General features: G+C 46.9%; 1 protein-coding gene across 1 annotated transcript; it reads left to right on the top strand.

Annotated features, from left to right (window-relative positions):
- The first annotated feature begins 4023 nt into the window (after nucleotides 1-4023).
- LOC110577433 (keratin, type II cytoskeletal 2 oral-like) lies at nucleotides 4024-12117 on the top strand. Its single transcript, XM_021686757.1, has 9 exons — nucleotides 4024-4611; nucleotides 5716-5936; nucleotides 7351-7411; nucleotides 8085-8180; nucleotides 8774-8938; nucleotides 9040-9165; nucleotides 9800-10020; nucleotides 11344-11378; nucleotides 11789-12117. Exons 1-9 carry the CDS (start codon nucleotides 4024-4026, stop codon nucleotides 12115-12117), a joined length of 1842 nt encoding a protein of 613 aa, XP_021542432.1.
- The last annotated feature ends 1717 nt before the right edge of the window (nucleotides 12118-13834 follow it).

The raw sequence follows: 13834 nt of genomic DNA on the forward strand, positions 1-13834 counted from the left end.
ATAGTGATTCAACACTTATATACAACACCCAGTGTTCATCACAACAAGTGTTCTCCTTCATTCCCATCGCCTATTTCAAAAAATGTGTATCTTAATGAAAGAAGACGTTACTCGAATGATGCTTCATACACTGTGTAGTGTCCAATATAAGTTTTTATTTTAACATGGTAGAAAGTAGAACATGATGATAATTCTTTTTTTTTATTCTTATGTTAATCCCCATACATTACATCATTAGTTTTAGATGTAGTGTTCCATGATTCATTGTTTGTGCATAACACCCAGTGCTCCATGCAGAATGTGCCCTCCTCAATACCCACCACCAGGCTAACCCATCCTCCCACCCCCCTCCCCTCTAGAACCCTCAGTTTGTTTTTCAGAGTCCATCGTCTCTCATGGTTCGTCTACCCCTCCGATTTCCCCCACTTCATTCTTCCTCTGCTGCTACCTTCTTCTTCTTCTTTTTTTTTTTTCTTAACATATATTGCATTATTTGTTTCAGAGGTACAAATCTGAGATTCAACAGTCTTGCACAATTCACAGCGCTTACCAGAGCATGATGATAATTCTTAGTCCAGGGGCAGCATATCCGGAATGACTGTTTATTTCTTTTTTTTTGGAGGACAAATTAATGATAATCTTGAAAATTGGATCTGTGAATCCACATGTACAAAGGGCATGTAACTATCACCGCTTCATCCTCAGCTCCCAGGTGGCGAAGGATGTCTGTTCCCTTTGACCTAGAGGTGGTGACTGCTATCTCACGATTTGTTCCTCCACTCCCAATTATATGATGGGCAACTCTCAGGCATTCTCTTCTCACTGCAGTTGAACACCAGGGAACAATTTGGCTAGAAGGAATAACTCTGCTTGGTGACAATTCCCCCTAGGAAATAAGGGTCCTGAGCACTCAGCCTCTTGGCAACCTCTACACAGAAGGTCTGGCAGGTGAGGGATTAGAAGACCTCATACTGTTGGCAGCAGGCAGCCCATTTAGACGCCACTGCTCTAAAAGATCCTGCAGTGAATAAGAGAAATATTGCCGAGGATGCTAACTCTGGCTGTTTCCAGCGGCTTCAGTCAACTGCTGAGAAAACAATCTCAACCGGCTAAATAAGGTGATGCTTTGGCAGGCTCAGGAGATGTGGATTAGGCAACCCAACCCAAACCTGTGTTTTTGTGACCTGCCCATTGCCTCTCTCTATCCCTCTTCTCCAGCATATGCCAGGGTGGCAGAGATGAGCCACACTTAGGAGACTGCCACCCACTGCCTCAGCACTGGAGCCAAGGGAGGGGAAGGGAATCAGAGACACTGATGCCTGTTCTTGTTTGCTTTGGGCTCTCACCCGGGGCTTCAGGCAAGCCTGGCTCAGCTTTCTTCCCAGGGAGGCATTTGATCTACTGCTTTTAAGGGGATTCCAAAGAATGTGAATAAAGACCTCACCAAGAAGGACTGACATTCAATTGATGGGGGGAGTAAATGTCTCAAAGAAGAACCCAACACAGATTCCCTTCATGGATTGTTTATGGATAGATAATGTTGATTTAAAAATCCAAACATTTGTTTCTGGACCCTATTTAAATCTCAAAACAATCCTGCAAGTGGGGTAGAATGCTCATTTTACAAATAAGGAAAGAAAGGCTCAAAGAAGTCAAGTACCTTGTCCAAGGTCACTAATTAGTGCAAGGGAGACAAGGGAATTGAACCAGGTCTTCTGAAGTTCACGATGACAGGCTTTCTGTTAGACCACAATTACCTTACTCTTGTGTGGCATTTTATAATTTTCAAGGGACTTTCACTTATGTTATATCCTGTGAGACTCACTACAAACCACTGAGGTAGGAAAGGATTTGACAGATGAGAACACAGACTTAGCGTGTTTAATCACAGCCCAAGGTCACCAATCCCAATCCCTCCCAGCAGAGGTCTTGCTCTACTATCCTGACTTGGGTTTCTTATTCTTCACCCTCAGTCAGCTTTCTTTTGTTACCATCCTTTGGTGGGTTGCTCAGGGTGCAAAGTTGTTTTGAGAACAGCCAAGGCTAAACTTATTTCCTTCCCCCATGTCCCCAGATAGAGTACTAGCAATAGCTCAGTGTACCATCTCTTAGTAGGTGTCAAAAATCACACTACAAAAATCACATTGTGTATTTATTTAACTTACTGCCCACAACAGCCCAGGAAGTACCTGCTATTATAGTTGAGGAAACCAAGGCACATAAAAGTTAAATAACTTGTCCAAAGGTCAAAGAGCTAGTGAGTAGTGGAGCTGGGATTCTAACCAGGCAGATTGGCTCTAGACAAACTTGCAGATCAGAAAATTAAGAATTAGCTGCAGAGCAGTTAAAATTGCTTGACTTCAGGATCTTCAGACCTATCCTCTGCCCTAGATGCCTTGTCTGGAAACCACCCCATAAAGGCAGAGTGCTCACTGCTGACTTGATTGAAAATCTGGAGATATACCAACCACCTATTTCTTGGGGAATCTAGAATCACCTCCTCTTGCTCTGTCATATTTTGTAGAGTCCTGAATGTGTATAATAACCTGAGAACATTCTTGCCATGTGTGGTGTGGTTGGGTGTGGAGGTGGGTTGGCATGGGGATGGGGGATAGTTGAGCTGTCAGAAGTTAGAACAGTATTGTATCAGTGTACCCACTCCACCACCAAGTGTCCTCCATCCTCCCTCCCCCTAAATCCCTGGGCCCTGATGAAATACCCATAGTCTAGACAAGAGCTTCCCAAACTTTCCTGATCATAAGGATTACCTGAAGGGCTTGTTAAAAATATAGACACTCAAGCCCTTCCTTTGAAGATTTTCATTCCATAAGACTGGGGTGAGACCTGGGTCTAGATATTTATATTCTTAGACACTGGTTATGGGTCAGTTAACACATGTCAGTGCTTACCCTATGCAAGAAGTGGGCAATTCAGAATGAGTAGGACTCAATCCTTTCCCTTGATGAGCTCAGGGGCCTACAGGGGTACTGACAAATAAACATATAAGTTTACTTTAAGACATAGTGGGAAAAGTACAGGGTGTGGTGGGAAAACAAGGCGGGGTATCTAACCCAGATCAAGTGGTGGAGGGGTTGTCAGATCCTAAGGCCATCAGATATGACACAGCACACACTCTTACCCTGAGATGAATGGGATCTTTCAGCTTACTCCACCAGCCAACTGGAGGGTCCCTACATTTGGTCCTCTCTTGCTTCTGGATCCAGAAATCACCTACTGTGGGTCAAGGATGGTGGTCAAGGATGGTGGGTCAAGGATGGAGACTCTTTCCTGTATCTGTCCCTTTCAAATTCCCAAGCCTCATACTTGTTTGCTTCATATATGACCCTCACTTTTCCCCAGGTCAGACATTTTATCTCGTTTTGTTTCCCATGAACAGCACTGCTCAGCTCAAATGACAGGCTGGCTCGAATGGATGCCCTTGGCTGAGGTGGTGTCAGAGTGGACCTCTGCCTCCCCATTGCCCCACCCCAAGCCCTCCTCTGTACATTTCTCTGTAGAGGTGGGCACAGATGATATGTCTCTGGGTTGTGGTACTCTGGCATTGCAGGGAGGGATCCAGCTCACATGGAAGAAGTTGTCTGGTTCTTACCCCGGTGTCATGGAGCTCCGTGGCTCCTAATCTGCTGGTGTCAAAACCCAATTCATGCTGCTGGATCAGATGCTGTCTGAGTTCCCAAAGCCCCCTGAGGAAATCACAGGGAAGAAGGGAGGAGAGCTCCAGTCTTTTGTCAACTGTGGCAAGTTTGGGTGATTAAGCTAAAAAAGCAAAGTAATTTTGGTCCAAAGGATTAGTTTTGAGGTGTGTTGCAAGTCTAGAAGTAACTTATTGCCTGGGAGGCAAACCAAACCCAAGATGACTCTCAGCTAATTGCTTGCCTTTCCTTATGCCAAGCCTAGCTCCTTGGTATATAAAGGCCAGCCTCCTCTTTGTCCCCATCCTCTGCCTTCACCCCTCTCAGCTCTTGCTAAGTGATTGCTAGCTGACCTCCAAGCTCTCTCACCATGAACAGACAAGTCTGCAAGACAGCTGGTGGCGGCAGCCAGGGCTTCTCCGGACGCTCTGCCGTGGTCTCTGGCAGCAGCCGGATGAGCTGTGTGGCCCGCTCCGGGGGAGCTGGCGGAGGGGCCTGTGGGTTCCGGGGTGGAGCGGGCGGCTTTGGCAGTCACAGCCTCTACAGCCTGGGTGGCAACAAGAGCATCTCCATCAGCGTGGCTGGTGGCTCCCGGGCTGGTGGCTTTGGGGGAGGGCGTGGCAGCTGTGGCAGTGGCTTTGGGGGTGGCTATGGAGGTGGCTTTGGTGGTGGCTTTGGTGGTGGCAGAGGAATGGGAGGTGGCTTTGGAGGAGCTGGTGGCTTTGGTGGAGCTGGGGGCTTTGGTGGAGCTGGTGGCTTTGGTGGAGCTGGTGGGTTTGGAGGGGCTGGTGGCTTTGGTCCTGGTGGTTTCCCCAGGGGAATCCAGGAAGTGACTGTCAACCAGAGCCTCCTGCAGCCCCTCAATGTGGAGATCGACCCCCAGATTGGGCAAGTAAAGACCGAGGAGCGGGAGCAGATCAAGACCCTCAACAACAAGTTCGCCTCCTTCATCGACAAGGTGAGGGCAAAGCTCAGAGGTGCCATGGAGGGTTTTGGCTGCCAGGGTGTTGGCATATGATGATGCCAGTGGGATCTGCCAGGCTTATAGGCAGGGGTATTGGCTTCTTGTCCTGGATCTGCCTTGGTTCTGCCTTCAGGATAGCAGGCATGCCTCTTTTGCTCTTAAGGTCCTATTTTTCCCAGCTGTGAAACAGGGAAAGGATTCTAGCTCTTGATTTCCTTCTAGGGATAGGACTAGGGCAAACGAAGTGAGGGTCCAAACATGCTTGTTCTCCTTTGAAGAACAGGGCATTAGCCATGAAATTATTATAGCTAACATTCAATTTCTCTTGAAAAACAACTTCTTGATAATCTAAACTAGCTGGTAATCAAACTTGCATTAGTAAGAATCTTGGGACTGCCTCTCAGTGATGAGTGTCGGCAACTGATTTACCTTCTGAATGGTGCTGCGTTTTAGCCAATATTAATTTGAGCTGTCTATCCTGGGGCAGGGAAGGGTGTGCTGGGTCTGGGGGAATGAGCCTGGGGTTTGAAGTTAAACCCAGGTGAGCTATAAGCTGAGTAACTGAAAGGGGAAACAACTAGGGAAAATGTGAAACAACCTAGGAAAATTTAGACCCTGTTGACTGTTTTCACTGCCTGTAGGAAGGTAAAGGTAAAATTTTCACTTAAAAAATAATTATAAATAACTTTATTTATGCTGATCTCCTGTACTTGTGTTCTGAAGGATCCGCATAGACTAGGACAGTGATGGCTGTGACTCTTAGCTTGGTCACTTAGTAGCCAGGTCAGTTTGGGCAACTTAAATTGTTTGAGACTCCATTTCCTTATCCACAAAAGGGATAATAACACCTCCTTAATAGGTGATTGTGAGGATTAAATGAGATAGAATAAGTGAAAATAGTAGGTATAAACAACACATTATAGCTCTCCCTTGTCTAAATTCTCATTCTTCTCAGCTAAAAAAAAAACAAAACAAACAACCCAGAGGCTATTGCAGATTGGAGAACTGGGTTCATTTCCACATTTCCACTCTTTGGGATGTGTGGCCCCACTTGCCCAACTCAAGAGGCTGATTCCTTTTCTTTTTTACCTGATACAGGTGCGGTTCCTGGAACAGCAGAACAAAGTCCTGGAGACCAAGTGGGAGCTGCTCCAGCAGCAGACCACAGGATCTGGCTCAGGACCCAACAACTTGGAGCCTTTCTTTGAATCCTACATTAGCTTCCTGCGCAGGCAGTTGGATTTGGCTCTGGGGGAGAGAAGGAACCTGGAAGGAGAGCTGAAGAACATGCAGGACCTTGTGGAAGACTTCAAAAAGAAGTGAGGGCCTCAACTGGGGAGTTTCCTCTTCTGGGGGATTAGCAGGAAGGTGTAGCCCCAACTTGAGATTTTAACTGTTCCAGACTGTACCTTCAGTCAATACTCTTGGATGGACTTGTTGAGTGAGGCATGATCAAGCGGAAGGGGGTGAGAGGGTGGGGATTGAGACTTCAAGCTGGCTGATTATGACAGGTTTCTCAGGCTACAGCGATCCCCTCCTATACTAGCTTAGGTGGATGAGAGAATCTACCCAGAGTTAAAAGCCCTTTGGGATGGAGAGCCTGCCCTCCACACTTACTATACATAGGAATCACTTTGGAAGCTTGTCAGAAATGCATATTCCTGTGCTCTGGTCCTGGATATTCTGAATTCGTAGGTGTGGGGCAGGTCCCAGGAATCTGAGTGCCCCATAGTTGCCAGGAGTTCCTGGCAGATGGTCTAGGGCCACACTTTGTAAAGCACTCTTTCAATGTGCCCAATACCCTGTCTCTGGAGCATCAATCTGCCTTCTTCTGCATGTTTGGGGTTGTAGTTGATACACTCTGAGGTCTGTGAGAGGCAAATTGGGCCTCTCGAAGTGGGGAGGGAGCTCCAGATATCCCCAGGGTCAGAACACGCAGGGGTGGGCACACCTGCTCTGGGGAGGCCCCATTCTAGTCCAACTGCATAAACCTGGCAGGCACCCAGGCTCTGTGCTGAACTCAGAGAGGCAACTCAGATTGACATTGCTCAGAAACCTCTTCTCCTGGAACCATTCCATTTTTCAGTCTTCATGAGATCTAGACCCTTGGTGGGAGATTATAGTCATTATAAGATTATAGTCATTAATAAGCAGGAATCTCATAACCTTGATGCATTCAGAAGACATGAGTTTCTTCTTAACCCAAATTCCTAAGCAACTCTAATTAATGGAAAGAGAAACAGAACAGAGGCAGAAAACCCGGTCTGAGCAAATACCTCTCTGGGTCTCATATACACATGCTGCACTTTGTGATGTCTATCAGAGCCAGGCAAGTAGTCAGGCTCCTTGAAGTCTTCTCCCACCTTGCCTACCCATACTTCAGCCTGTCACCCGGACGTGGGGAGAGAAGAGTGAGGCAGTGGCCTGAGCTCTGAAAGACCTCTAAGCCAGACTGGCTACATAATTCTGGCAGCTCAGTGCAAAATGAAAATGCAGGGCCCTTGTTAAAAAATTATTAAGAATTTTAAGATGGCACCAGCAGAGCATTAGACTGAATGAATGTGAGGACCTTCTCTACCCAGGGCCCTGTGTAACTGCATGGGTCACATGCCCATGAAGCTGGTCCTGTCTCTGGGTGAGGGGATTCTGCATGAGTGCTTGGGAATCCTCATTTTTTTTTTTTTTTAACTTCTGAAATGTCACTGTCCAAATGTGTGCTTCTTTCTGTCCCAGGTATGAAGATGAGATTAACAAGCGCAGTGCAGCTGAGAATGAATTTGTGGGGCTCAAGAAGGTAAGAGAGCTGGGAAGGTTCTATTTCTGGGCACTAACCCCATGGAGTCAGCTGCTCTGGGGCATAGGGACTCTATGCTCTGTGTGGGGTTTATATTTCTCCCTACATTTTTGGAAATGAAGGAAGCTGCTCTAAATACATTATTGGTGAGGAAGACATCTTACAATGTTACTATGATTAATGAATTGATTAGTAATGTGAACTAATAATGAAGGTTTTATGTGTAGCATTGATCAAGGTTTTCAGCCTACAAGTGTACTCTGGATGTTATTAATAATAACAATCATCCAATACTTGCAGCTTACTTAACCAGTCATCATAAAGATGAGGTAGTGAGAAGAATATCCTCATTTCTATTCAGAAGGTTGGTTATATAGTACCCAAACCCCAAAGTCACACGTTAGATAAATGTGATTTTTTTAACCCTTACTCCAATGCCTGGCTAATATGGTTTATATTTTGTTAAAGGATTGGGGTTTAATTGGTCAAGGCAACTAAAGGGAAGAAAATCACTTTGATTTTCTTTTAGAAGGGAAAGTGAGGAGTGAAAATTAGGAGGAGGACAGGGGAAGGACAAAGAGGAGAGATGAAGGCTTAGGAAAGAGCTGTGGGTGGTTGGGGGACAGTGGGTCATTCTTTTGGGTTTCTAATTTCCTGCCTTTGCGCCCTGTAGGACGTGGATGCAGCATACATGGACAAGGTGGAGCTGCAGGCCAAGGTGGACAGCCTGACAGATGAACTGAATTTCTTGAGGACCCTCTATGAGATGGTGATTCCTTGATTCCTTGGTTTGCCAAGCTCCAGAGCCTTCTTGTCTGCATGCTTCCCAAGTAGGACTTTAGGGGATAGTCAAGTGGAAGAACACTCCCCAAACCAGCATCAGCTGGTGTTCTGAACTCAGCTATGCCCCACCTAGGAAATGCTAACTTAGCTCTCCCAGGCTGTATCCCTGGGCCATAGGGCCAGGGTACCTTTCTGTCTTCTTTGTTTTCCCCTCTGTCCTCATCCATTTTGTTCTACACCTTCCCTCTGGCTCCTTTACCAGTATCGTGGCTAGCTCCTTCACAGTACTCCTCCCTACTGTAGTCCCACGGAAACCCACACAGTCGGGCTCACTGGCTGATAACTCTCAGGCTGACAACCTGATTATATTTGCACATTTACTTTTTCCTTTAACTTTGTTGTTTGGGATCCTTTAGGCTATAGCCAGGCCTGAAATGCAAGCTTATTTTTCTAACTGTCCCATTCCTGGCCCCATTATTGGGATATCTCCGCTGGCAGAAGATTCTTAGACTTCTTCATTCCCAGCATCTTCTGGGGCCAAGGGATGGTCATGAAAATGAACATCCATGTTCCCCATAGGAGCTGTCTCAGATGCAGAGTCATGTCAGTGATACGTCTGTGGTCCTATCCATGGACAACAACCGCTGCCTGGACCTGGACAGCATCATTGCCGAGGTCAAGGCCCAGTATGAGGACATCACCCAGAGGAGCAAGGCAGAAGCTGAGGCATTGTACCAGACCAAGGTGGGAGCCTTCTCCTTGCCCCCATACTCTAGGTTTAGGTCTTGCTGACCAAGAATGTTCTAACACTGCAAAACCATGTTGATTGGTTTCTCCTCTGTCAGCTTGGGGAACTGCAGACCACTGCTGGCAGGCATGGGGATGACCTGAAGAACACTAAGAATGAGATCATGGAGCTCAACAGGGTGATCCAGAGGCTGCGGGCCGAGATTGAGAATGTTAAGAAGCAGGTGGGTCTGGACCTAACAGAGAGATCCTAGGGGTCTTCTGGGCCCTGGAGAGAAAGAGAAGCAACAACTGTGCCTCTGCCACATGCTTTCTCTGTCCTTTCATGGTGTCACATGTGGGATAGCTGGGAGAGTCCATTCTCCAGAGATTCCTTCTCAGATCTGAGCTTCTTGGAAAGCTCCCTAAGGAGGATGGTTGCTTATTCTGGCTTTCCCAGCAAATCTTGCAACTGTAGGGAGGGCCTTAAACACTCAGTTTCAGTAGGATCTGCCTTCAGTGAACTATTTATCATGCACTTCACATAACCTCAATGGCTGATTTGTATCACTGGAATAAAGTGATTAATTAGGCAAGGGAGTTTTTAAAGTCTTGCAAAAAAGAACCAGTTACTAGACCACTACTACCTTTACCAGCAAATCAGTGTTCCTTTTCTTGATGAGACATGAGTTAATTTCAATGGGCCAAAGATAAATTGACCAATTGTAAAATGGACTTCTATTTTCTGGGCATGTACCATTGCCATTTCTAAGGTAGGGGGTGGAGGGATGTGGAATGGGGAGGAGAACTTTCAGGAAAGATCAGCTGTTTGTTTCTTGGTCACTATGCTAATTGGTTTCCTACCTCTCCCTGCCCTAGAATGCAAACCTGCAGGCAGCCATTGCTGAAGCTGAGCAGCGTGGGGAGATGGCCCTCAAGGATGCCAATGCCAAGCTCCAAGGTTTGCAGACTGCTCTACAGAAGGCCAAGGATGACCTGGCCCGGCTGCTGAAAGAGTACCAGGAGTTGATGAACGTGAAGCTGGCCCTGGACATGGAAATTGCCACCTATCACAAGCTGCTGGAGGGCGAGGAGTGCAGGTGAGGTGCTGTGGGGTCAGCATTCTCCAGATAGGATTTTAGAGTACCTGTGACAAAAAAGAAAGAGAGCAAGATGATTGGAGAGGACAACCCAGACAACGGGTAAGGAATCTCCTGAAGGACAGAATTTAGGATTCAAGCACCCCCATTTTTTTGTCAATCAAGATCATCCAATTCTCTGATTTACTGTGGCCAACAATGTTGTATTACATAGCTCTGTTGATCCTCCTTATGAGCAAGAGTAAGGAAAAGTGCTTTGGGGTTATAAAAAAAGCTATAGTGCTGTCCACTGAACTTTCTGAGATGACAGAAATGTTCTACGTGCTGTCCAATACAGTAGCTCTTAGCCACTTGAGTACTTGAAATGTGACTAGTGCAACTGAGGAACTGAGTTTTACACTTAATTTAATTTTAATAAATTTAGCTAGCTTCATGTGGCTAGTAGTTACCATATTGGACAGCACAGTATAGACAGTCCTGCAGCCCTCCATCTCTGAGGCTGAGTCCATAGGGAAAGTGGCTGATGCACACATACTCTGGAAAAAGAGCACAGTATCAAGTAGCAGATAAGGGTTTAGTGAGGGGATATCAAATGCCAAAGGACTGTTAAGGATTGAGAAATCTTTCTGCTGACTAGCTGCTCCATGCATCCTGCATTGAGCCTCTGTCCTCAGGCAGCTCCCAATCTGATGGAGGAAGCAGAACTCAGGTGTGAGAAGGAAACATTAGGATTTTTTATAAGTCTCTATGAAAAGGAGTGGGGATGATGATGGTGCTATGTGTACTGGGAATTGTGGGATAAAGATGGAGTGGTCGACAACAGTGGGGCCCACATTGGCAAGGTAAGCAGACATGCTCCATGTCTGTTCAGATATGTGGACATGCCTGCTCCATGAACAAGAAGGAGGCATAGGAAGATGGGTTGTGTGGGCAGGACATTTTCAAACTCATCATGTGTTGAGTGTCAGCTTGTCTCACATTTTACCCATCTGAACCACCGAAGGGCTAACCAACTGGGAGTTGGGTGTTGAGCAGTTGGCTTGGAACAGATGGAAACTGGAAACTAAAAGAAAGAGGATGGGCAGATGGAGAGATGGAGGGTGACTGGTGAAGCTCCTGAACACTTCAACTCCCCCAAAGTAACCTCTTTTCCTGGGGAGATGGGGCCATGGAGATAGACACTTGGAATAACCTTTCTTCCCCGGGGGCTTTACCCCCAGTAGGGCAAATACGGGGGTGTGGCTCCCAAGGTTATGGACCCTCAGCTTTGTGGCTAATGACTCATGGCTGAAATAATCCACGTTTCCTTCTCTTCCTTTTTAGGATGTCCGGAGAGTGTCAGAGCGCTGTGAGCATTTGTAAGTAGCCCTTCAAAAACTTTCTCCCTGGGTTGCAAAAAGAAACATCCTCACTGCCTGACCTACAGCAGGAGAGCTTGACCCATGCAAGGAGGCCAGGCCCCCAAACAGTGCTAGGGTCTCAGGCCATGGCCACACACTCCCCCGCTAGCATAAGCAGGGTAACTCTAAGGCCAAAGCTAAAATGCCTGTGGTCTTGGGGAGTTCCCTAGGTTGGAGAACCAGAAATTTCTGTGGATGCTGCTGGCTCTTGTTCTTGGGGGACACCAGAGGGCCAGGCTCACTCTTGTCATTTACCAGCTGAAGCCTCAGAGAAGTCGAGCATCTTTCTCAAATTTGCACAGCCAAGCAGGGTAGAGTTGTGATCCAGACCAAAGCCTTTGCCTGAATTGAGTGCCTGTTCTCCACAGCGGTGGTCAGCAATGTCACCAGCACAAGCAGCAGCTCTGGGGGAAGCCGTGGAGGGGTCGCCGTCGGTGGCAGCAGTAGCGGTGGCTACAGGGGTGGCAGTGGTGCCCACGGAGGGGTCAGCAGCAGCAGCACCAGCAGCAGCTACGGGGTCAGCAGCGGCAGCAGTGGGGGCTACCAGAGTGGCAGCAGTGGGGGCAGGCTCAGCAGCCGAGGCAGCAGCTCTGTGAATCAGAGTGGAATTGGCTCCAGCTCTGGCGGCATCCAGACCTTGGGAGGCAGCAGCTATAAGTCTGGCAGTGGAGGCAGCACCAGCATCCGCTTCTCCTAGACCACCAGCTCGAGCCAGCTCTGCTCCAAGTGATCCTCTGAGGTTAAGTGTCCATGCCCATCTGCATCCCTCTCAGCCTGCCCACAGCACTTCCCACTCTGCTTGGCATTGACAAATGCCAACCTCAACCTCTCTTTTCTTCAAGTTCCCTGGAAAAGGGGCTGAACTTCTTGGCTCCTTCATCCCCAAGATCTCTCCTAGGCCAGGGAGGTCCAGCTGCTTATCCCAGATGATGATGCTCCTGACGATGGTAGCAATACCTGAGCCCACAGTACTGTGGGCCTTCCCAGCCTGGCCTGTTCCCACCATGGCCCATCTCCCTCTCTCACTGGGAGTTGATAGTCTGAAGCAGGTATGTTTCAGCCCCGCTGAGGATGCTAGAGGGTGAATGGTCAAGTTCTCCAGAATGTTGGTTCTCAGGGTGCCCTCCCCACATCTGGGCATCATGTCCTGACTTACCTCTGCCTCTTTAATTCCCCCAGCTGTGGATCCTCTGGTGATGATTATGTTGCACTTTCTTTTCTCAATAAATTGCACTGAATTTCACATTCTGGTGTTTGGCTTTCATTCAAGGGGCTGTAGAATAAACTGAGGTCCAAGAATGGAGAGAGATCAGGTGTGGGTGGTGGTCTTCCAGAAGTTCAGTGGTGGGTATAAAGGTTACTCAATAGTCTTGGCTTCTCCTTTACCCATTTGGCTGGGTTCTTGTGGTAGGTCTGTCCAAGAGTATTTATTTATTTATTTTTTAAATTTTATTTTATTGTGTTATGTTAATCACCATACATTACATCATTTGTTTTTGATGTAGTGTTCCATGATTCATTGTTTGCGTATAACACCTAGTGCTCCATTCAGTACGTGCCCTCTTTAATACCCATCACCAGGATAACCCATCACCCCACCCCCTCCCCTCAGTTTGTTTCCCAGAGTCCATAGTCTCTCATGGTTCGTCTCCCCCTTCAATTTCCCCCCCTTCATTTTTCCCTTCCTACTATCTTCTCTCTCTCTCTTTTTTTAACATATAATATTTGTTTCAGAGGTATAGGTCTGTGATTCATCAGTCTTACACAATTCACAGCACTCACCATAGCACGTACCCTCCCCAATGTCTATCACCCAGCCACCCCATTCCTCCCACCCCCCACCACTCCAGCAACCCTCAGTTTGTTTCCTGAGATTAAGAATTCCTCATATCAGTGGATCATATGATACATGTCTTTCTCTGATTGACTTATTTCGCTCAGCATAATACCCTCTAGTGCCATCCACATCGTTGCAAATGGCAAGATCTCATCCCTTTTGATGGCTGCATAATATTCCATTGTATAGATATACCACACTTCTTTACCCATTCGTCTGTTGATGGACATCTGGCAGCAACTTCTTCCTAGAAACATCGCCAAAGGCAAGGGAAGCAAGGGCAAAAATGAACTATTGGGACTTCATCAAGATAAAAAGCTTTTGCACAGCAAAGGAAACAGTCAACAAAACCAGAAGACAATGGACAGAATGGGAGAAGATATTTGCAAATGACATATCAGATAAAGGGGCTAGTATCCAAAATCTATAAAGAACTTATCAAACTCAACACCCAAAGAACAAATAATCCAATCAAGAAATGGGCAGAAGACATGAACAGACATTTTTCCAAAGAAGACATCCAAATGGCCAACAGACACATGAAAAAGTGCTCAACATCGCTTGGCATCAGGGAAAT

Source organism: Neomonachus schauinslandi, chromosome 5 (assembly GCF_002201575.2).
Source record: "Neomonachus schauinslandi chromosome 5, ASM220157v2, whole genome shotgun sequence".
NCBI classification, from domain to species: domain Eukaryota; kingdom Metazoa; phylum Chordata; class Mammalia; order Carnivora; family Phocidae; genus Neomonachus; species Neomonachus schauinslandi.

Bases quoted from the DNA above. Each gene is read 5' to 3' on its own strand.
- LOC110577433 (XM_021686757.1), top strand. From the start codon at position 4,024: ATGAACAGACAAGTCTGCAAGACAGCTGGTGGCGGCAGCCAGGGCTTC. The intron at 4,612-5,715 runs GTGAGGGCAAAG...TACCTGATACAG, and splicing joins TCGCCTCCTTCATCGACAAG to GTGCGGTTCCTGGAACAGCA. The intron at 8,181-8,773 runs GTGATTCCTTGA...TGTTCCCCATAG, and splicing joins TGAGGACCCTCTATGAGATG to GAGCTGTCTCAGATGCAGAG.